The sequence below is a fragment of the Colletotrichum godetiae genome (assembly GCF_030913485.1).
Source record: "Colletotrichum godetiae strain CBS 193.32 chromosome Unknown BDP55scaffold_16, whole genome shotgun sequence".
Classification (NCBI taxonomy): domain Eukaryota; kingdom Fungi; phylum Ascomycota; class Sordariomycetes; order Glomerellales; family Glomerellaceae; genus Colletotrichum; species Colletotrichum godetiae.
The window spans coordinates 250140-272527 of record NW_026851264.1 but is presented as its reverse complement, the minus strand read 5'-3'; the positions used below and the strand labels follow the sequence as shown (position 1 = coordinate 272527).

The 22388-nt window shown below is 52.8% G+C and overlaps 6 protein-coding genes across 6 annotated transcripts; 4 read left to right on the top strand and 2 right to left on the bottom strand.

Annotated features, from left to right (window-relative positions):
- BDP55DRAFT_630846 (uncharacterized protein) lies at window positions 1-624 on the bottom strand (the record flags this gene model as incomplete). The annotated part of the gene is made up of 1 exon (XM_060572210.1): window positions 1-624. One exon carries the CDS (start codon window positions 622-624, stop codon window positions 1-3), a length of 624 nt encoding a protein of 207 aa, XP_060430760.1.
- A 10065-nt stretch (window positions 625-10689) lies between these two features.
- Window positions 10690-11690, top strand: BDP55DRAFT_660661 (ATP synthase subunit delta; the record flags this gene model as incomplete). The annotated part of the gene is made up of 4 exons (XM_060574648.1): window positions 10690-10890; window positions 10956-11251; window positions 11326-11504; window positions 11571-11690. Coding segments are annotated over exons 2-4 (304 nt in total), but the record flags the coding sequence as incomplete, so codon positions are not given.
- A 1392-nt stretch (window positions 11691-13082) lies between these two features.
- Window positions 13083-13589, top strand: BDP55DRAFT_693060 (uncharacterized protein; the record flags this gene model as incomplete). The annotated part of the gene is made up of 1 exon (XM_060577186.1): window positions 13083-13589. The coding sequence occupies one exon, from the start codon at window positions 13083-13085 to the stop codon at window positions 13587-13589; it is 507 nt and encodes a 168-aa protein (XP_060430758.1).
- Window positions 13507-14907, top strand: BDP55DRAFT_660659 (uncharacterized protein). Its single transcript, XM_060574647.1, has one exon. It carries the CDS (start codon window positions 13779-13781, stop codon window positions 14805-14807), a length of 1029 nt encoding a protein of 342 aa, XP_060430757.1. The 5' UTR covers window positions 13507-13778; the 3' UTR covers window positions 14808-14907.
- A 798-nt stretch (window positions 14908-15705) lies between these two features.
- Window positions 15706-16684, bottom strand: BDP55DRAFT_550242 (acyltransferase; the record flags this gene model as incomplete). Its single annotated transcript, XM_060569003.1, has 2 exons — window positions 15706-15902; window positions 15967-16684. 2 exons carry the CDS (start codon window positions 16682-16684, stop codon window positions 15706-15708), a joined length of 915 nt encoding a protein of 304 aa, XP_060430756.1.
- Window positions 16685-19063: 2379 nt separating this feature from the next.
- BDP55DRAFT_550252 (uncharacterized protein) lies at window positions 19064-21022 on the top strand (the record flags this gene model as incomplete). The annotated part of the gene is made up of 3 exons (XM_060569006.1): window positions 19064-19458; window positions 19514-19866; window positions 19917-21022. The coding sequence occupies 3 exons, from the start codon at window positions 19064-19066 to the stop codon at window positions 21020-21022; spliced, it is 1854 nt and encodes a 617-aa protein (XP_060430755.1).
- Between the last annotated feature and the right edge of the window lie 1366 nt (window positions 21023-22388).

The following is a 22388-nucleotide window of genomic DNA, read 5'->3' as shown; positions in this document are numbered from 1 at the left end:
TCAGGGCTCGCAGGGGCCTCCCCATTTCTCATATCCACCGTCGGAGTGAAAGAGACACAGAGGACCATCACCAAGGGGGGCCAACATCGTCAACAGGCCAACACCAGCGCGGGAGATGGAAAGACGGATCGGAGTAGCGGGCGCCACACAGTGTTCAGAAACAGTGTCGAGAACCTCTCTCAGGCGGTGATTTGGGTGGAAACGCCCAGAGGACGCACGGCCGGAGCGACCTTTCGCGACTTCCTCAACCTGCGCCGGCGTTGCGGGAATCTGCGGCACTTTTCTCGCCTTGCGTCGGGTACCGCGCCAAGCAAGTTCAAGCTTCGCGCCGAAAACGGAGCTAGCCGGGTGGGGCCCAGGTGACCTCAGACGAAAGAAATTCCTCACTGTGTATCCCACTATTTTATCGTTATCTGATTGGTTAGGAATTCTGCGACGAATAACCGTCAAACACCCGAGTATCCCCATCCGTCCACCCACGGTACGTACCCATTCGAACGTATCCGCATCCTTGCTGACAGCACGTACTCCGTACCCAATCCAACATCCCTCCCCAGTTCTCAACCCACGCCGAGCACCCTGCCCTTGCTCCTCAAGCCCTTCCTCACCCCCCTGTCTTCCCATCGACAATTCAATCGACAATCACAACGAAAATGGCAAGGCTGTGGTCCTCATCGGCTCTCGCCCGCTGGCCAGTGCTCTCCCTCCCTCTCTCTCCACCTCTCTCTGGTGGGTGACCATTGCTGGTCCTGCCAGTGGCTGCGTCTGTCCCGCCAAACATCCACACTTTGCTCAAATCACTCTGCTAACCGCTTTTTCAAGGCAAAATACGGATAGAGAGGAGCACTTGCGAAATACTCCGTATAGGTCGAAGCTGGCATCGGCAAGGCATGGTCCCAGGAAGAGGATGGAACGAAGCTAGCACCACGTCGGCTTCCCCTGCTAGGGCCGAAGAGGAAGAGGAAGGGAAAGGAAGAAACGGATCCCGCGCGCCATCTTTTGAATCTTGCATCTGCAATTCCCTACTACGGCCCACGGAGTACTTCGCATGCAGTAATTACTCTAGCCAGGCCGACCGTCTGACCAACCATCATCCTACCCACCCTCCCTGGCATGGTCTCATCTCATCAAAAAGTGACTTGCGTCTGCCATATCTTGTTCGTATGACACGCAGGTCACCGCTGGTTCACCTGGGTCTCGGGAGCTAACTCTCTTCTCCAGTCATCTTTTTTCCAAGTTTCTTTCGGGGGCCCCAAATGTCGACGCCGTCAAATCACCGACTCACCACTCCACACAGTCGCGGTCATCATCCGTGATCCGTCCATCCAGAACAGCTTTTGAAATTCCGTCTTCAGTCTCTCGAGCGAAAGGTCTCAATGTCTCTCTCCCGACTTGTCGTCCTCCCACACCCCCTCGGGCTTTTCCTCGACACCCATACGAATAGAGCCGCCTGCGTTGCAGATGCAGTGCAGCTGTCTTGTCTTGTCGGTGTCCTCGTGAGGCAGCCGTCGATTCTCCTTGGCCCATTTTCCACAAGTCTCATCCCATTCCTGTGTCGAGAATCCCACGCTCCAACTCGTCAATCTCCAGCTCAGACTTTCACCTTGACACAGTCTCTGCCCAGCCTTCATTCATCATGCCCTGACCTACCTTGCCCTGTGGCCAGTGTGCCAGTCAAGTGACTCCAGTCTCCAGGCCCTCCAAAGGCGCCCCAAACAAAGTCATCCGTCGTTTGTTTCTCTCAACCCCCTTACTCGGCTCCGTTCTGTTCTATTCACGGAATGCCGTTGTGTCAATATTATTGTTGACCCGTTCTTACCGAGGGAAGAAACCCATCAACAACATGCATCCCCAAACGCAGTGCCTTGACTCAACGTCCCTTCTCTTTCCCCCCGTATGCCCGCAGGAGCCACCCATTGGTTTTGCGTAGAAGCAGTCCATCAAAATGAGACATTTTCCTCCATTCCCCAGCGCTCAGTTCGACTGCAAAGACCAGCCATCCTCGTCTTACAACTTCAGGTACACCCGCTTCCCGCAACGCTGCAACCTGCACCCCCTTCGCTTACACTGCGTTTTCCCGCCTCCTCTTGAGCACTTTTTTTACAAGTCTAGAGGGATATCCCCCCAAAGTGAACACCCAAAAGAACGCACTTGAACTTCTTGGGTTCTCAATTACTCCATGTCACGTACAGGCAACCCGCCGCCAACATCAGACGGAACGGGGCCTCGATGCTGGGTACAGGACCGTTGGGGCCGTCTCCGATTGCAATGTAGCTCAGGCAGCTCAGCCCTTTAGATCTCCATGCAGCCAATGCGCGTTGCCAATGGCATTTACCAGCCATGGAGACAAGAGCCCAAAAATACGACGGCGGCGCCCGTTGTTGTCGTTGCGCACCATCTAGAGTAAAACCCTTAGTGCCGGCCGCGCCCATCAACACCAAGAAAGTCTAGAGTCTCTTCTCTAGGTAGTTGGTCGCTTCATCTTTCCCAAACCTTCCAAACAAAACAAATCTCCATCGACGCTTTCAATAGCGCTATTTTGGTTTACGTTTGTGCCTTTCCCGGTTTCTACACACTGGGCAATGGCGGTGCTGCTAGCTGCTTCGTCCGACAGTCGGCGGGCTGTGCTTCCACATGCAAATCCTTGTCCCCTAGCTTGTGTCGTTCTCTCTCTCGAAGGAATGTCACCCATCCACTGTTATTAGAGAAGAGGAGAAGGAACTTCCTTCACTTCCACGAGAGTGGCTACGCCTCCTGCAAGCCCACCGCCCATCATCAGAGAACAAGCTTCGGTCCGACAGCCTCCATCCCGGACCATTCCTCTTCCTGACTCGCCCGGCGCATCGCGAGTTGCCAAGTCTCGGGTTACTGGAAGCGCCGCCATCAACCGCCCAGGGAAACTGTGACATTCATTTTATCATAAGCCGAGCGTCCTCTGAGCTTCTGCCTGCAGCTGTTGATATTGAATGTAGCTGTACCTTGCCGGCGAGCCGCTGGCATGCAGGATCCTCCCTCCCAATGCGAGAGATATCCCGTGGCCATCCCGTTCCATGATGCATAGGCTCAGGCTCAAGCTCAAGCTCAAGCTCAAAGCTCAAAGCTCACTTCACTCAGCCTTGGAGAATTGGCATGCAGCATGACGGCAGCCAATACTCTGCGACAGCTTATTCTTCGTGCTGCGTGCTGCGACTCCTTGGCATCGCAAGGTGCACACAGCAAAGAGAAAGGAAGATGGATTGGAGAGATGTCCAATGCGGGATGCGGAACTCGCAGATGGCGGCCCTGGAGTGGATGCGCCAGCACCGCGGGCATCGCGAGAATGGCCCGTCCGTGGACCCCCCGTTTCCGCCCTAGACCGATTCGGGCCGCTTAGCATGTGTTTGAGGTTTCGGGAGCACAGCACAGAGAGATTCTGTTAGAGAGAGGAGCCCTGAGAAAGGTGAGAGGGCGAAAGGAGACTGAGATCTGGCACTCGGACACCACTGCCAAGAGATCCAACGGTCTCCGAATCAACCTCTTTGGTCCTCGCGCGACAAGACTTCATACAACGAGGCCCCGACCTCTCCCAAAGCAACAAAGGAGAGGAAGACAGTCACTTCACATAACAAAAGTGAGGCTTCGACTTCTTGGCACTGAGAAATCCGAATACAACTTCAAGAGACAACAGATGGTATCGAGAGACATCGAAAACGAAAAAGTTTCAATGTTCCAGCGGACCTCCCGGCATGCGGTCTTGGTCTTTTGGGCCGAGCGGACTCTACCTTCGTTCCTTTCCCCAATGCCGAGCCGGCCGTGATGGATGCTGATCAACCCCTCCCCATGTTTCTTTACCCGCCCCCTCCTCTCGGTGCTCCCCACGCTTCTTCATCAGCTCGCCGAGAAGTCCAAAGGTGGGCTTGTTCAAAGTGGGGAGGACGCTCAGCGGGCGCTGAACAAGCGCGAGCAGAAAAGCAAGATTCATCGCTGGCAAGAGTGTCGAACTAAAGGGGATGAGCGGTGATTACATGGCATTTACGGCACCTCCTCTCATTTCGTACTTTGCTGGGAACGGCCTTGTTTGTGCCTGTTGCCCCTCTACCTCCATACTCCGAGGTGGGGTGGACGACGAACTCGGAGGACTTGTAAGTGGGCAGTCGTCATGCCGATGCCATTTCATCAAGGTGAGTACTACCTACGTGTGTAGGAGAGCTTTCTTGAACACCAAAACTCTGGTCGTGGGTTAGCACGGCGGCCGCGGCGGACGGGAGATTTCGTCACCGCATGTGCTTGACGACATGGCGGCACCTCTATGGCGTGTCCATGACCATGGTAGGAAAACCCCGCCATGAAGCGTGGGATGTCAGATGTGAGGTGATATTAGCTCTCCCCAACTCAGTCCGCATGCGCGTTGAGTTGTCGTGGCTTTCCCCCATTTTGACCCATATCCCACTTCCTTCCTTCCAAGCGACTTACAAGCCCGGAGTCTCGGAAATGTCGCCAGAGACTCAAAAAGAGGACAGAAAACCCCCGCGTCGAAATCCCTGATCTACTCGCTCCCCCTGCCAGCTTTCCTGTCGGGGGAGGTCGGTCGGGTTATTCGACCCCGCATTCTGGGACGAGGAGGGGGAGAGAGAGAGAGAGAGGACGAAGCGACTGCGACGCACGCCAGCTGTCCCCCATCTCCAAACGTTGAACCTTTCTTCACGCGGTAGCGGCGCGTAGCGTTGGAAATTTAAGTGGTCAACATTGGCAAGTTGCATACGAAGCCCGCCGCCAGCCTCAGAGAAGGGGAACAAGAAAAAAGAGCCACGCAGCCAAAAAGATCGACAGGTTCCCCCCAAATCCGGGGGCCCAAATCATTTCCCAGTCGTTGATCGATCGATTTGGGGTTTTTTAGGTATGATTTCTGCTAAGCTTATGCACTCGTGTCGTCAAGCTCACTGCTTCTTCTCCCGCGGGGGAGCAAGTAGCGAAGCTAGCAAAGCGAGAAAGGCGTAGACGGAAGTGTTAGCCATTTCATTAGAGTTGCAGTGTAAGCTTCTACTGCTTTTGCGTTGCTCTTGTTCTGTTAGTGCAGTCTTCTTTCCAATACCCTATTCCAGGTTTTTGGGGTGTTTATTCTCTTTCTCGGTGTCGTCGAACTACTTCTACTAGTGTAAAGTAAAGCACACCCACACACATAGCCTTGGGATACATAGCTTGGTGTGAAAGAGCTGTCTTGACACATGAAAATGTGACAACAGTAGCTTTGCTGAACGCTGTGTGTCCGTGGGCGGTCAGAGTTGGGGGGAGGGTTGCAAGCGCACGCGACGATTTGCGACGATCACCCAACTCGTGGTGCGTGGGCAACCCAAATCCTTGGGGAAGTTGAAGCCCACCATCTCCCAAAGGAATCGAGAGCTATGCTACTGGACATCTTCGAAGAAGGAAGAGCGGTGATTTCCCCCCCTCCATTTCATCCTCCTCCCCCCCTTCTGCGACAAAACCAATCGCACTAAAGGAGAAAGCTCCGACACTCTGGAGACGAAAGGAATGGGAGGTCTGCCGGACTAGCGGTAGCGATTCCCCCCTTCTACGCTTCACCACCACCACCACCACCCCTCCTTCTCGTCCTTCACCGCCGGGACTGCTGTATTAGAGTGGTGTAGAAGGGGCTATTCTCGGGAGACTGCATTGGGAAACTCCAGACCTCCTAGGCTTGTTTTCCCCCGTGTTGGTGGTGGTGTGTGTTGGTTGAATTTTTTGGCAGCCTGGGGAGGATGAAGGCCGGGCCTAAAATTCCACACTTACTCCTCAGAGTCCTTTCACTTTACTAATGAGCCAGCCACACTGCATCTGACTGCGCCGGTCACCGCTCCGACAAGATTGTTGTTGTTTGTGTTTTGCTTACGAGCTTATTCACACGCTAGATTTCCCCGTCGAGGCACGTTCTACGTCTGTGGGTGTGACTTTTCTTTTTTCAGTTGACCGTAATTCTTTTAGAGGCTTGAGAGGAGCAATTGACTCTCTTAAGCTTGAGACTTTTTGGAGGGGGGGCAAGGACACACGCCTTACACAGGGAGGACACAATATCTCAGAGCTCGTTGGGCCGTGGTAATCTGATGCTGGGAAAGTTTGGCTCTTTCGAGGTTGTGGTTTGGTCAAATTAGATTCCAGGGTAGATTCCAGGGTCTTTGGAGGTTCGGTTCGTTCGACGGAGGCACGGAGGATGAAAGGAGTGACACGGTCTTCTCGGTGCTGAAGGGGAGAAAGTGAAGCATGAGGCGCTCATTCCTCCATCGCCCCTTTCTCGATTGGCCTGCTACTGTTCAATCGCGAATGGGACTTCACCATGATGCCCCTTGTCGGCGTTTCGTATGAACGTTTCTAAAGTCTCGTCCCGAGAAAAGGAAAGAACAGGAAAGGAAAAAAAAAAAGCTTGACAAGACGAGAGCGAACTGTTTGGGCTTGCTCTCGACAGAGACTGCCCAATCGTCATCGGGCATCGAGTCACCTGGTCACAAGACGTTGGGCAATGACACATGCCTCGCCTTCGTCTGATCTCGTCGACCTCTCTTTCTCCGTCTCGGTTCCTTCCAGAATGTTCAAGGGAAGAACCTCGACCACATGGCCGTTTGGGGGGAGGGCAGGAAAGCCTTCCAATCTTCAGTGCCGTCACTGCCGTCACTACCGTCAGTGGTTGTCGAGAAAATATGCCATGAGGCTCAAACTCTTTATCCTCGTCCCTTGGTGCATACACACAACCACCATCTTTTCCTCGGTTCTCGGGCCCCGGAAGCTCGGTCATCGAAAGAATGGCGAGTCACGGAGAGAGAGAAGCGTCCTCTCTCTTTCCCGTGCCTTGTGAAAAGTTGAGGCGAGGTTTCATGAGCCGCGGATCTTTACTTCCTCCATGGGTTTCGGGGTGGAAGGGATATCTTCCATGGCTTTCCCCCCCGGGACAATCAAGAATGAGAGAATCGGGGAGCGTCATCGGCCGAAGGAGGGTTCACCTCGTTGGCCTTTCCCTCCGATGACGGCTTCCCCGGTTTCAAGGCTCAGCATGAATGCGTGTGTGGCTGGTGCTTTCTCTGAAAAGTGTAGATCGCTGTCCACCTGTTTTTGTCCCTTTTTTAGGTATTCCTTGCTGTGTCGATCATTGCGGTTTGGAAATGTTTCGTTTCAAGGGAGGGCGGATGCTGTCGCCAAGTGTCAAGGTGTCTCTTTCCTAAGTCGGAGAATTTTGGTACATTTGTACATTCTTTGTAGATTTGCCATCTTTGCCCGGCATGGTATTTTGGTCAAAAAGTTTATCCAAGTTACGTAGAGTAAAGATTTTCAGCGGCGTGGTGATCTTTGAACCCATTTGGACAGCATCGGAACGTGGCGGTTACCGGTTGTGGTTTGATGGTGGAGGTCGAAACGGGTTGTATGTGGAAGTGATGGACGGTACGTTGTTGGTGATCGTCGGTCACGAGTGATACAGGAGGATATGTCAATCTTGTTGCTTCGTGCGAGGACTAAGCAACGTATGCCAGCCCCTGTCCAATGGTATATCGCGGATGTAGGAACGAAAGCCAAGTTCGATCATCGATGTTGATGCGGGACTGGACGAGTCAGTTGCCTGCTTTGATATTCTTCTCGCGTGGCATGTCGTGTATCGTCAGATATCGGGCTGCCGCGAAGTCGTATGTCATATTTTTTGCTTACGTATAAAGATACAAGTGAGTATAGAACTCAGTCATGGGGTTCGACATGTGAGTCCTGAGGAGGTAAGCTGACTGGCGAGTGAAATGTGATGAGACACGATTGACATGTGGTTTGACGCTGACTTCCTTCTGCTTACGTGTTAACGGCAACATGGGCAATGAGGTCCCTTTGACTTTGATAACAGGTGGGAACTGTGACTTCAGAGCGATGGGGACAGTTGAGTCCTCATTCAAGTCCATGAGCGAGTGTTTCTTCGAGTGCTTACTGCAATTACCTTCTACGCCGGCAGGGCACGCCAGGGAAGTAGCAGTACTTTGTTCGTCCGCAGAATATAAAGTAGTCATCGGGCTCTGAAGAAGAGAGAAGACCTTGCGGGGACCATGTGTTCTATCTAGGGCCATTGCTGTAATACTTTCATATGGCTGGCATTAAAATGTAGATGTTGTCTTATGGTGATCTGATGGATGTATACTGGGATATATTTGTCGTGCAATCAAACATCATGAAGCAGCATTTGCTCTATCTTCCACACACTTTTCCTTCTCAGCCGCCACATGTATTGTGTAGATAAGTGCATGTAGTTCTGACGACCATGTGCAGGTTGTATCGTGTTCTTTATAGAGTTCAGAGTGTTCTATAGGCATGCAGTTGTGACTCGGTGTATTTCACAGTACCGCTGGAAACGTTCAGCGACGATTCGTAGACGAAGAATATGTAGCTAGCTTGCACCTTTGCCTTGAGAATCTAGCATTCTGAACCTAGTACCTGCATAGATACGTCGCTCGTCTCTAGAAGCAATGAGTTCTGACTCAAGGACATTTCGTAAACATCTTTCATCTTTCATATCGCCAAGATAGCTGCGTTTGAGGGACGCGATTGAATATCTACACGATGCCAGCTATCGGATGACGTCCAACTTTGATATAAATACCTAGATAAGGCATGGTACCAGGACGTGAAGTAATCTGCGATGTATTGATCTCAACCATCGAAGTTCACGAAGGGATGGATAAACCAGAGTTGCAGCATTTGGCAGGATCCTTCTTCAGAAGTCATCAACACGACACTTCGGATAAGGAGAGAAGATGAAGGGTCGAAACCATGTAAGCGTCAAATCAAGTGAGAACGACTAAGAATCGCTCAGCATAATTCACTCATCTAATTTAAACTGAGAGTTTATCAAGCCTCCTTAGATTGAACGTAGCTGTGGAGTGGTGTTGGCTAACCAGGAAGAAATCGGGATGACGAACAGGGCATGACAGATTATCTCCAAACGGCTCGCCAGCAAATACGAACACAGCTAGAGAAGGCCACAGGTCAAGGAACAGATGTGAGGTCTATCGAAAGGTCAGAGGAAAGGAGCTGCCATATATACACATATATATATACATTTATATAGACTTGTCTTTGAAACGTCAGTTCCGGATAGCTCAGAACTGATAGACTCGGTAATTACCACCCCCCACGACCAATCTTTTAGTATTTATCTCTATAATAAGACGTATACAGGCAAGAACTGACTGATATCTCCGATCTGAATGAAACTATCAGCAGGTCACTAAAACTGTTTCTCGTCTTGCTCGAATGAATGCCCCTAGATTCGACCCCGGTATCCGCGAGAAATTCGGAAGTAAGATTTATCATGAACGCCCATCTCCTCTCCATATCAAACGGCTGCAGTCTGATAGACCTGAGAGTGAGGCTTAGTGCGAGGTATGGTGGATGTTCGGTAAGGAGACTGGGCCACAGTGATGGAGTAGGAGGAATGGGTAGCCATGCTCACGGTTGCAGTTGCCTGGATAGTACTGCCTTGACATCAGCGGACATTCTTTTTCGCATGATCCTAGAAACACGATACACTCCTGCTACTGTAATTACGTAGTGGCACATATTCATTTGCAAGAGGGCCATAGCAACTTGATCGAGATAGGTATCTCAGGGGACATGATGAGCCAAGATTGCTGTCCTCATTGGGTTTCCATATAGTTCATTACAACTGACTTCTTTGCGATAGGTGTGGTAGGAAGGCCAGATGCCATGAAAGACGTTGTTTTTAAGTCGGTAAAACTTGGACCAAAAACACAAAAGAGTTCACCCCCCCGGGTGCTGAACTGGGGGCCACATCTCTTGGTGCTCATGCTGGGAAAATCGAACTCGAACTCGAACTCGAACTCGAAGCCTGTCGCCAAATAGGCTGTGGGCGTGATTAATTATTGTTGACCATTAATTGTTCCACCACCCAGCCAGTTTGACCTGACCCGTCGACCTAGACGGGCGCCTCCTGGCTGGTGGCAGGAATGGGATTGAGGGGACCTATAAGGGCATCTTCTGTAGTGTATTCTGTAGATAGGATGTACATACGAATACACGGGAGCGCCTGACCCCTTTGTGCTGACCTAGCGCACTTATTATCGATGGTGGCTACCGTAGAAGAAGGCATTGGGATCACACTGGTCTACCAGGACCTGAATAAGACACACAGTTTGGCTGCATCGTCAAGCTGCGAATGTATTCAACTCGCAAAGCAGAATGAAGACTGTTAGGGTTAAAAAGCGTGCGGCAGAAAAAGGGTGCGGCAGATAATGAAAGTGAGGGAGACTCGGTATAGTACGTGGTTGTATATTCCACGAGCCCGGTGATCACACAGTTGATGTTTGCTGCAGAACATCTAGCATCACCAACGAGTTGAGTTTTCATCCGTTAGAAAAGGTCGCACACAACAGTGAGTTGACTGCAGTCAAATATACTCTCAAGCTATCCAACCGCACATAAAATTAGAAGTCTCGCCCACGCTTGCTTGCATCTCGAAGATGCAACATGCGGTTGATACATGAGGTAGACACGATGTTGATGAGAAATCATTAAACTGAAGTCCAGAAGCTGCATACGATACAAATGCTGCTTAGGAGCATAAAGTTGCGCCAATGCGTGTTTCTCTGTTCAACCAGCTATGAGAGATTAAACGGGGCTGCTCCGTGCACTGCGGGTCATGTGCTCTGCAGCGTGACCAAAGTTTCTCCCGCTAGCCGAATCGCGAATGGACTCAGCCGAAAGATTCCTGCCTGCGACCTCACCCGAGCTGCCTCTAGCAACACATCCCCATTGCCAGCTCAGCCCATCATGAACTCCTTCCGCTTCGCGCGCGCGGCTCTCCGAGCCCGCCCTGCTGCCTTCCGCGCTCCCCTCCAGCGCAGAACCTACGCAGATGCCGTCCCGGACAAGGCAAGCAGCCCGAGCCTGCATCCTCCGAGCCGGAGGCATCCCGAGTACCCGCTGACCATTCGCAGATCAAGCTGAGCTTGTCCCTTCCTCACCAGGTACGAATTCGATAATACCCGAGATCATTGAACGAGAGACGAGACGACGATACGAGGGGGATGCAAGGCGGAAGTCAATTGAAGGATCGGAGCTAATTGCCGCAACACGCAGTCCATCTACCAGTCCCAGGATGTCGTCCAGGTCAACATCCCCGCCGACTCCGGCGAGATGGGTGTCCTCGCCAACCACGTTCCCGCCATTGAGCAGCTGAAGCCCGGCCTGGTCGAGGTTGTCGAGGAGAGCGGCCCCAGCAAGCAGTTCTTCCGTACGTCACAACCGAGATGGAGCTTTTCAAGGGATAGGAGAGAAGCAGGAGACTGACAACGACGGTGTTTATAGTGTCCGGCGGCTTTGCCGTTGTCCAGCCCAACTCCGTTCTCAGCATCAACGCCACCGAGGGATACCCCATTGAGGACTTCAGCGCCGAGGCTGTCAAGTCCCAGCTCGCCGAGGCCCAGAAGGTCGCCAGCGGCAGCGGAAGCGAAATGGAGATCGCCGAGGCGAAGATTGAGGTTGAGGTGAGTTGCCTTCCGAGAGTAAAACGCCCGAGAGATAGAGAAGAGACGCTAACTGTACTTTTGCAGGTTCTTGAGAGCCTCCAGGCTGCCCTGAAATAGAGTGTAAAAGAAGGTCGTGGCAGACACATGACGTTGTACATCAAGACTCGGATTCCCTTAACTCTATCTAACATCGCATAATTGAATCCACTTGCGACGTTTCTAGCGTTCTTTCTCTGTCAGAAAGACCATCATTGCGTGCATGCTATGGATGTTACTTCATGTATCAGACGGTCCTTCCGCGAGTGACTGCACGGGTCTAGGCTACCCCGGATACCAGGCCGGTCCTGTCTCCTACTCAAGAGAAGCCCCTGCCTGCGTTCTGCCTTTTGAACTCGTCCTAGAAACTACTTATCCTGACCTCACTCGAGGCAAATTCTCTTCCCTAGGTAACGTTCCGCATCGCCCGTCAAGGAGCATCGTTTCTCAACCCCCCACGGCCCATCTATTACAGTACCAATTTGCACTTCCCACGACATCATACAGTATCATTCAATCATTACCCAATTGTTTCTCAAGATGGAAGATCCCTTCGTTGACGACTTTCCCCCGCCCCGAGCCAATATCTTCGCAACGGAGCCCGACGATGGTGACATCCCAGAGGGCCTTGTTTCTGCCCGACGGCAGAAGTTCTCAAGACGACCTTCTACTCGTGTAGTGAGCCGCAAATCATCACCTCTAGGCGCGAGGGAACGCGAGAGCACTTGGTCTGGCTAGGGTCAACGTACCAACAAGGTCTTCGCGAGACCAGCAACGCGCAACACTCAAACCGCAGAGTCCAGGGTTCCGTCTCAAGACCACTCATTTTTCGGACAGAGTCCAAAGCAAGCTTCCAGAAGCAACAGCCAAGCCGCCATACCTGCGTTACGTCTGCAGAAGTCAATGTACCTCACTCCTCCGCGAGTAGCTGACCCAGAGCCTATGCAGCTTCGCCAGGCCGCTTCAACTGGCCGGCTTCGAACGGGACCGAGCAGAACGCTGAATCGGCCTCCAAAGATTCCCATGGCAATGATGTCGACTGCATCAAGCCCGCAGAAGCCACGACACGTCTCCAATCACTCTGTTTCCTCCACCCAGTCGTACGGGACTGAGCTCACTACTTCGACCATTCGAAAACGCCATGCTCGGGACATCTTTGTAGAATTTGGCATCTCCCGTCCATCGGGATGGCTCTCTGACGACGAAGAAGAGGATTTTTCGCGTCACCGAGATGGAACCAACAGTATTCCCAGGCATGTTCTCAACACTTGCCATTCCTGCGGCGCCGAGGTGACTTCTCGCACTTTCTGCTCCACATGCGGCCATGCGGTGTGTCCACAATGTGCCAGCGAAATACCTGACGATGACTCGATCGACTTCGAGCATACTGAGAGAACTCATCGAAATGCTGTAGCCAGTCAGCATCACACCTCAAGGCTAACAGAGGAGCATGTTGAATCACCCTCTAGCCTGGAAGCTACCGGGACATCGAAGAAGAACCAGAGGGCCCCGGCCACCTCGGTCAATCTCAATGAAAACCCCTTCATACTCGCAGACAGGATGACGAAGATCACTACGGCCGAACCTCAGATCACTGACATGACGGTTCGTGCCGGACAAGCATCAAGGCTTTCAGATTGCGTTCCCAGGCAAACGGACCTGAACGTCGCGGAGACACACGGAGATTATGGGAATCCAAAGTGCAATGCCACCCATGCCGGGCATCATTCTGGCCGCCCCAGTAGTGCATGTATCGTGGAGCAGCAGAGCTCAGTAAACATAGATGACTCGGAGCCGCTACGGCCACATCTTCCGCTGGAGGATCCCGTCCAAAACAAGATTGACCAAATGTACCACCACGCCGAAGACCTCAGACGTGCACAGCATATCATGGAGCACCTGGCCACTGGTTCCGCTGGAATTTCAGCAAGCAAGCAGAACTCTCAATACGCCACACCCCTTGAACAGCAGATGCAATCCTGGACCGAAGGTTCTGACGCTGATCGCGAGAAGCTGATTAGCTTCGATGCGGCGATGGCCGAAAACAGCGAGCACGCCAGGGCCTAGGACGTTCTTGGCCTCGAGAGGTCACAGTCTCTGAACGTAGATCCAGTCAAAAAGAGAGGCTCAGAGTCTTTGTTTGTCCGTGCTGGGGGACAACTCTCACGTTCTCCATCATGGCTGAAGAGCCCAGGCCAGGTGTCAGATCGCACGAAGAACAGACTGACTGCGATAGGGACCAAAAGTCTTCCTCAGATGAAGACGCCCAGCCGACGAGATTCCGTCGCGGAGACAGCCAGTCCAGCATCTGCGGCATCTCTGCAGAGTGCCAAGAGTAGTGGTCACTTGATCCAGGGCCAGTTTGAGCAGCTCAGTTCCCCAACAGGCGGAGCATCTATTCAGTGGCCAAAGTTGAAGAAGGTCCGCAAAGAAGCAAACTTGGAAGCGGAAAAGGAGCCGCTTCCGTGGCTACAGAGACCGTTGCGCCGTGTGCATAAAGAGGGAAACACATCGCAGCAAGCTCAGGAACAGAAAGCTGCCGACGTTGAGTCGTGGAGATCGCAGCTTCGAAAGGTCTCATCCACAGAAGCAGAGTCTTCTGAGGTACACCATACACATCATGTCGATCGCAAGCGGGCGGACAGTTGCGTCTCATGTGGTCATGGCAAACCATCGCCACTGCATGTCCCTCCAGAGGAGAGGAAGAGTACATCGAATGTTGCCACAACCTCTGCGAAGGGGACCGACAACACGGAGCAAGGCGCACAGGAGGACCAAGCTTATGCAATGAGGCATAGGCGCCTTGAAGAGATGAAGAAACCGGTCTCCCAAAGATCGAGCTCGAGGACCTCGACGACAACGAAGGTGGAATCAAAGACTGTAAGCCAAGTCGCCCGGACTTTGGAGGCCACCTACTCTGCTTCGGAAACGGTCGAAGCCGAGGAGACCCTTGATGAAAGCGGCGTGCAGCCGGTGACCCGATTATCCCGTTCCCTTGACGACGAGGTTGAAGTTTTCAGTCCTCTACCAATCATGCCACCGAATCACACATGCTCTTGGAAGGAGAGGTATCTGAATCTGACAGCGGAAGTGCGGGAGTTGAAGGCGGAACTTGTGTCTCAGGAACGACGTGACGCGCCTGGGCTCGTGGACGTGGGTGTCAACGTCAATCGAGAAGATGACTACGAATTAGGAGTTGAAGGGCTTACTATAGTCATGCATCTCAGAGGTAAAGATGATTTGATCATCAACACCGACTTGACGCATGCTTCTTCCGGACTTTGAGACGAGGGAATAATGCTAGGTTGGAATTACTTTTGAACGTAGCGGATGGGCAGGGAATGAGATTATGATAGCAGCATGGATTAGACTTTGCGAAACCCCCGAATAAATTGCTATCATCGCTATGTCGCTGAACATGACTCTGCTCAGCGTTGAGTGACCAGTGAAGTTTGAGCAGATGAGGCTCTTGGGACGGGTTTGTAGAATCGGCATTGTTCGTCACCAGAAGAGAAGCACAGAAGAGAAGCACAGGTGCAGAGGGAGAGGCGGTGAGGTTGTACATCACTACTACGGCTGTCGAGCCTGAGATGGAATAGTATCTAGACAGCCGACCCTGAATAATGTTCTGGATAAGAATCAATCCTGCCTGTTTTCCAATTGACCGAAAGGCGAAGCTTGAGCTATTGCGTGTATATAGATGGGTAAAAGCTCCATCTTCACTTCTAAGAGAGGCAGCGATTGTGCCACTCATAGAACTCGGGGGGGCGGGTTGCGTTACTTGTACCGATACTTCCTCATAATTTGAACGTTAAATATCATTTTGAATAAGATGCTGCCTGCACGCCGTATCTCATCTACATGTCATGCCGAACGTCTAGATTCCCGAACCCCGTGGGACCTGGTGAGAGGCCAATCGAGTAAGGAGAGAAATGCAAGTACTTTCGGTCTATAGGGTATCAAGACGTGCCCCCACCCACCTGAATCTAACTACCCTACCCTAACCGTAACCATGTTGACTTGCTGTTTAAAGCCTCTTGTGATGGAGATGTTGCCATCTGACCCGTTTTAATCTTTGTACGAGTTGTATGTGTTTATTTGGAGATGCCCGCCCTCGATCTGGCAGGGTTCCAACATTGCCTCTTTAGAACTAAGGCTCTTGGCCTACGCAAACTCTTGGCGTTCAAAGAGCCGAGACGGTATCCGTGGCGTCGGTCCCGGTCGTCTTCGCAGAAGGGGCATCGTGGGCGACCTTCATAGGCCTGCCCTGAGCCTTTTCGGTCAGGCTGACGAGCTCCTCCAACATCAGGTCTCGGGTCTTGCGGGTGAGCTCGTCGACGTCGGCAGCGGTCAGGCCAGTAGTGGGAATAGGGTCCAGGACTGCACAACTGTACGTTAGCATGTATTCGGCGGCGGGAGGACACATAGACAACCGAGCACTTACCCTTGACGGGGATCTTTCCAGAATTGAAGATGAGGCCCTTGAGGTAGAGTACGTGGCTGTAGTTGGCGACAACGCAGGGTACGATAGGCACACCGGCCTGAACTGCAAGGTGGAAGGCGCCTTTCTTGAATGGCAGTAATACGGGATCTTTGGCGTAGCTGCGGGTGCCCTCGGGGAACATGTAGACGCTCTGATTCCTCTTGCGAATCTGCTCAGCAGCGCCAGCCATGGCATCTTTGGCATCCTTTGTGTTCTTGCGGTCGATGAAAATGGAGCCGCTCAAGCTCATGAACCAGCCGAGAATAGGCGTCTTCTTGAGGGAGGCCTTGGCAGTGACGCTGCAGTACTTGGGGAACATGGTACCCAGCATCAGGACGTCGAGCTCGGTTTGGTGGTTGCCGACAAAGACAGCAGGGCGGGTAGTGTCGAGAATGTGGTTGGGATCAACGACCTCAAAGGTGACGCCCGTGGTGACGGCCATGATGTAGTACAGGAAGCGGCCGGTCATCCATTGCGCAATGCCCTGCTCGCCAATGAGGGTCAGGAAAATGGAGGCAAAGACACCCCAGCCGGCCGCTACGGCAAGCGAGATGTACGATGCGAGGACACGAGCGCCAAAGGCGGCCTTGGGAACGACGAAGGACAGCATGTAGAGGGCGACGACAAGGGCGGCATAACCCTTGAAGAAGGAGTAAATGTAGCCCAGGAAAGCCGACATGGCTGCTGGCGATGGAGGGTGCGTGGCTGATTAGGAACGGCGGCAGATGGGCGTAAAAGGAGACAGGCGCGCGGAAGCTTGGAGGCGATTGAGAAATCGGACTGAGCGTGCGTTAAGCTTCTTTGGGGCGCGCCTCGGGAGGGCGGATGTGTTGAGGAGGGAGGTTTTGGAGGCGGGGTTGAGGCCGTGGAACGGAGGATCGTCGCAAGGGCGCGGCAAAACGATGGGATTTTCTGTCTCTGGGGAACGATGACAGGCCAGCAGTACAGATGCTAGGAGGAGAGATGGAGAGGGAAGAAATGGAGGATAAGGCTACAGCTTCCGAAGACACATGTTCCAGGGGGTGGATAGGAGCACAAGGTATCCGTATGAATGTGTGTCTCAGAGAAGGTGGGAGGGGAGGTTAGGTTGACAGAGACAGAGAGACAGAGAGACTCGACTCGCAATGACGATGTAAGGGAATCGGAATTGGTGGGCGCGGACCAGCGAGAAGATGTTAAGGCAAGTCAGGGTCAGCTTGCGACGGGTCACAGAACTGCAAGAAGTGGAAACGGGAAGCGCCAAGTGGCGGGATCATGAATGGGCACTGGCAACTGGAAGGTCTCTGTATGGCAAGGACGGGATCGGTAAATTGTACGGATATTGGTGGCATGGTGCTGCACACCGCACTTCAAGCTCTTTGGATTGGCGGGGGAGAGAGATAGAGAGGCCGAGACTGAGAGGAAAGGGCCCTGGTCACAACCGTTAATCAACCGAAGTGTGGTGACTATGGTCATGGGTCGTGACGGGGGGTCATAAGCATCCATGGCTACCTTACCTTACGAAGTAGGTACATAAGTTGTTACTCCCACAAAATACTCTGTAAGGAAAGGTGTGGGGTTCCCTGTCGGCTCGTGTCCCGGACAAATATTTTTTGGTGGGATGACTTTTTGGCTGTCCTGGGGAAGAAATGCCCCTCCAGACTTCCGGAGGCTCAAGTCGTTGGGATTCGGAAAGCCGGCGACGACTGGATTGGTCCAAATCGCCGACCTCGTGCCTTGTAGGACCTAAACCATAAAACGGTCCCTTGCTTTGCCATGAGGTGAGTTGCAGAGGTATACCTACCTAGGTGAGGTAATCTGTGGTCTTCAAGCCACCGTCAACCTCAAGGTCATCACGGCTAGGCTTTTTAAGGCGGTTGGGGACGGGGCATGTCCAGGACCAAACCGTTATGGGCGCTAGACCTGATTGTTCTTGATCTCCTGTCGGTAGGCCGCTAGCACATGTCATTGTCCCGTCTAACGCCCACCATGTGTTGATTGGGAAGGGCAGACGACGGACCAGCGGGACACCTGATGAGAGAGAGGGGGGGCGGGTAGAGACAGACATCAAATTTTGAGACGAATTCTCTGTACTACTCACCACAGCTAGTGCATTGAATGTCTTAGCTTAAGTAAGGACACCGCTTGAACGCTGAACCGGCGGTTAAAAAGGGTTGGGGATTCGAGGAACCAGACAAGTTCAGACGGGATGATGACTGGCGCGCTTTGCACGTGTAAAGTGCAGAGGCAAGTTCTGAGTGCATACATACCTATCTCAAAGTGTTCAAACTTGCAAGTCTAGACTGTCGTGCCTCCCTGACATCCAAAAGGCATGTGGAGTGGGGCAAAGAATGTTCCCCTCCTCCTCCTTCAATGCGGTCACTTTGCGATGCCTCAAAAAGCATGTGGCAGGAGTCAGGACCTGCACTCTTCCCCAGCGATTCAGATTCAGATTCAGATTTAGATTCAACCCGCTGCTTCTGTCTCGGAATCCCTCCGTCATACGTACTTGCGTTACCTAAGGCAGAGGATCCTAGGCAAGTCGAATCTGGTACCAGATGCCTCAAATGTCTCTTCCAAAACCACAGCCCTTCTCTGGACTTTCTTGCCCATGCCATTAATGTTTACTTCAACATTCGCAATTTCAGCTTCTCGATGCCGAACTGCCCATCATGGATTACCTAATCCTCGACATGGCTAAAGTGGACGCTGGTCCAAGCTGCGAGGCCAGGGTACCCGTGCATGTCCAAAATGGCAGGGGTTTCTTATCGATAACCCTTCACGGTCGAAATGCTGACTAACAACATTGCCTTACCCGGTGCGTCCGCCTGGGGTCTGTCTGAGCTCCGCGTCGGTACCTGTTGCCCGACAGCGAGGAGTTCGCAACCTTGATCGCACGACATTCGTCAAACATATCGCACATTACCGCGGAACCATCTTCGATAGTACTGCCTGTCGTCTGCCGGGATAGAATTTACGACAAACCCTACAGCCAGTGCCGAAACGACCAGCGCCTCGGTCACTGGCGCATCTCCTTGCTGCCATAGAGTGACCTTGAGCCCGCTGCCATTCCGCGACTATGCCCTCTCGCCGGGAACCACCCCCCCTCTCAGTTCGCTTGCCGACGGGCAATGCGCAAACCGAACTCCCTCCCATATCCGCCCTCTTCCTCATCGACTTTGACGTCAAAGCTGGCTATACCATTGTTTGGAAACAATCGGCTCCCGGAATCGAACTCGAGGGCCTCGTCGAGTACAAGAGCTTGCCTTCGGGTCTGCACACTGTCCCCGACGACTTGATATACTTTGTGCACGAGGGAGAACATGCTGGTCTCAGCGCTTTCATCAACACGCCATGCGACGAGGAGGAGGCTCGACATGCGCGCATGATTGCCGTCGGCGTCTTGGTGCCCCTCAGCTACGGCCGCCTAGGCCGCGCCTGGAGACATGCTGAAGGTCTCAAGGATATTGCATCGTAAGTGCACATTTGCGAGAGCAGGATGGGAATATCGTTACTTACTATGTATCAGGAAATTGGCCCAGGATCGCAAGAATACCAGTCTTCTTGATGACTATTGGGAGAATAACAAGGCCAAAGAAGGGGCTGAACAAGAACGACCCTCGATGGAGTCTCCTTCCATCAGTTTCAGCTCTCAAGCCGCACAACCAAAAAAGTCGAACCATAATCGCAATCGCTCTGCATCAGACGGAGCTTCCTTACTGCCAAGCGGGCATCGACTGTCACCATATCACCCGGCCTGGAGCCTGACGACGTTGCTGGACACATTCGGGCCACTCATATTCCCTATTCACAGGGCAGCTCTGCTAAGGAGGCGCATATTACTATCGTGCCATGCGCCGGTGCGAGAGATTTGCAACTTTGGTACGTTGCCCCGAAAACCATCTTATGGCCCTCACTGACATCCGAACAAGTGTACAATATTTCTGTTCTTTCAAATATTCCCCAGACCGTGGCCGACTTATTGGCTCCTACATCGTCCTCCCAACGTCTAAGGCCGCTCTTCACCATTGGAGTTCACGATATTCCCTTCTTGGTGGAAGACTTTGAAGCTTCGAAGCGCCGGAAAGTCGACAGCGATGACGACCTGGCGGATGAGGCTGGCTCTGGATGGGTTGCTTGCACGACTGATAGTATCCTTGCCATGAAGGATACTCTGTGGGACATGCTCATCACTATGCCGCCACCGTATGCTCCCAACGCCAAGGAAAAGGCCTGGCCAACTGTGGAATGTCCTCGCGGTACGCCTGTGAAGGCAACACAGCGCGACCTGAGGCGGTTCCGTGCCCTGAAGGCTGGTCTGGCTAGGTTGTCACCAACAACGCCAAAGCCGATGACGGCTGAAAGCCCCCGGTCGGAGACTTCAACGAGTTTTAAGCTGACCACTGGCGCTTTCCCGGCTTCAGCTGTCGAGGGCGACGAAGCTCTGGACAAGATTGTCGAGCCATCAAGTTGGACAGCGTTGGCATACAGTGGATTTATGTGGTGGGCGAGCGCCGGTGAACAGGCACGGAGCGAGGAACAGGAGGAGGCGGCCCACGATGCGGCGCTGCTCGCGGACCTGGGTCTGATGCCCCACATACCGAGCATGTCGAAACCCATTGCGAGACCCCGGTCGTCGGCATCCGGTGGCATGGCTGACTCGACTGGATCCCTTGTCTCCCGGCCATTCGCTGGCGCCGAGAACGAAGAAGCAACGACGGAGCTCGCCGTGATTGCCTACTTCCATCGGTTGACAGCGCAAATGCTTACGGTTATGGCTGATCTGGTGGAGAGTTCGGACGATCGCTACGATGACGAGGATGGCGAAGACGACGCCGATGATGTTCCTCTGAGGACCAACAGTGAGTCGGATCAAAGCTCGGTGCGCGTTGGCAGCGATGCACTCGAGAGTATGGGTCTTGACGTGTGGAACACGCACGATGCGGAGTTTGTTAAGGAACTCATGAGCAAGTACTACGACCGAAGGCCGTACATTGAGGGTAAAGGTGTTGAGGTTTGCGGCGTCCGGGTTTGCTAAGTTTCCAACTGTTTGCGAGAGCGTCGATCTTGTTTTCTCCATTTGTGAACACTTTCGCGTCCTCGCCTGTTCGAGGGACGGCCTTTTTTCAGCTTAGGCACTCTGGAGGGCGTAATAATAGTGCTATGTTCCTATCCGTCTCAAAATCTGTTGCGGGCGTTTGGTTATCATTGTTCTTACTGGACGAACGTGTAGGAACACGTCTCTTGTACATGTCATGGACCTTCTAGAAGGTCAGCAATATAGTTTCATCCGATATCCAAGAGTAACCGCAACAGGGTCCTCTGTGACTATTGGTCGGTCTTTAACAAATGCAGAAGCTTGAGATTGCAGTCCTGGGGAGATGTTGACACTCGGCTATACTCTGGGGTAGCCATTTCATTGCTCACAACTCCGGCATCGAAATTCCGAGGATGTACGCATGTTCCTCGGGCAACCCTGACCAGTCCCAGGGGAAATCCAAAGATTGAGGTTGATTAGAGGAGCGCATGGATTACTAGCGTAGATTTGAATAGGGCTGACCTGGATCACCCAAGCTGGGGGAGCGCACACTGTCGAAGTGGTCAAAATGAGGGGTGAGGGGCAGTGGGAAAATAGTGGCGGTTGCGGATATTGTAGTGGGATGTTTGGCTTCTGGATCTTTCTACGGGTGATACAGTACTTCAGGCTAAGAGCTCTAGACGTATCACAAATCTACCTCATGGAACAGCAGTATCTCCGTCCGGATGACTGAAAGACTTGGCCGATAATTTGCCGGGACATTACAGACACGTACTCCGTGGTGAGTGTACCTACGGGTATTGTAATACCTACCTAAGGTACTATCTTGGTTGGGCAGGATTCAAGAGCCTGGAGAGAAAGACAGAGGGGCGGACAGCAAGCCAGGAACCCCGCCCTCGGATTACCAGCGGAAAGACATGCCATAAAGAAGCTTGGCGCTTCCTTTCAGGCACTGCGCAGGGAGGTCCAGTGGGATGTGCTGTGCTTGCTTGGGGTGCTTGGCCCCTCATTGAAATTAGCTTCCTCGTAGGTCTTCAGTCGAGTCCACCTAGTCCGGCCGACAGGCATCAATCAGACTGAGGTGTCACGGTGTTTAGTGTTTACGTTGTTCGTTGTCCAACTGTCCAGATGCCCACAGACCAAGAGTTGACCCCACTTGTTGTGCACGAGACTGAGGAGTGAACAGCGACCGACTTTTGGCCCCCCCTTGAGATTGCGACTGGAAGAGAGGAAGCAGACCGAGAGGGACCTACCTGGTAATTAGTGTAGTGAGCGGGAACCAACCCAAAAAAAAAAAAAAAAAAAAGAGCCCACCGACACCGACAGATACCACCTACCACCACCGAGTCTTTCTGTCTTGTGGTGC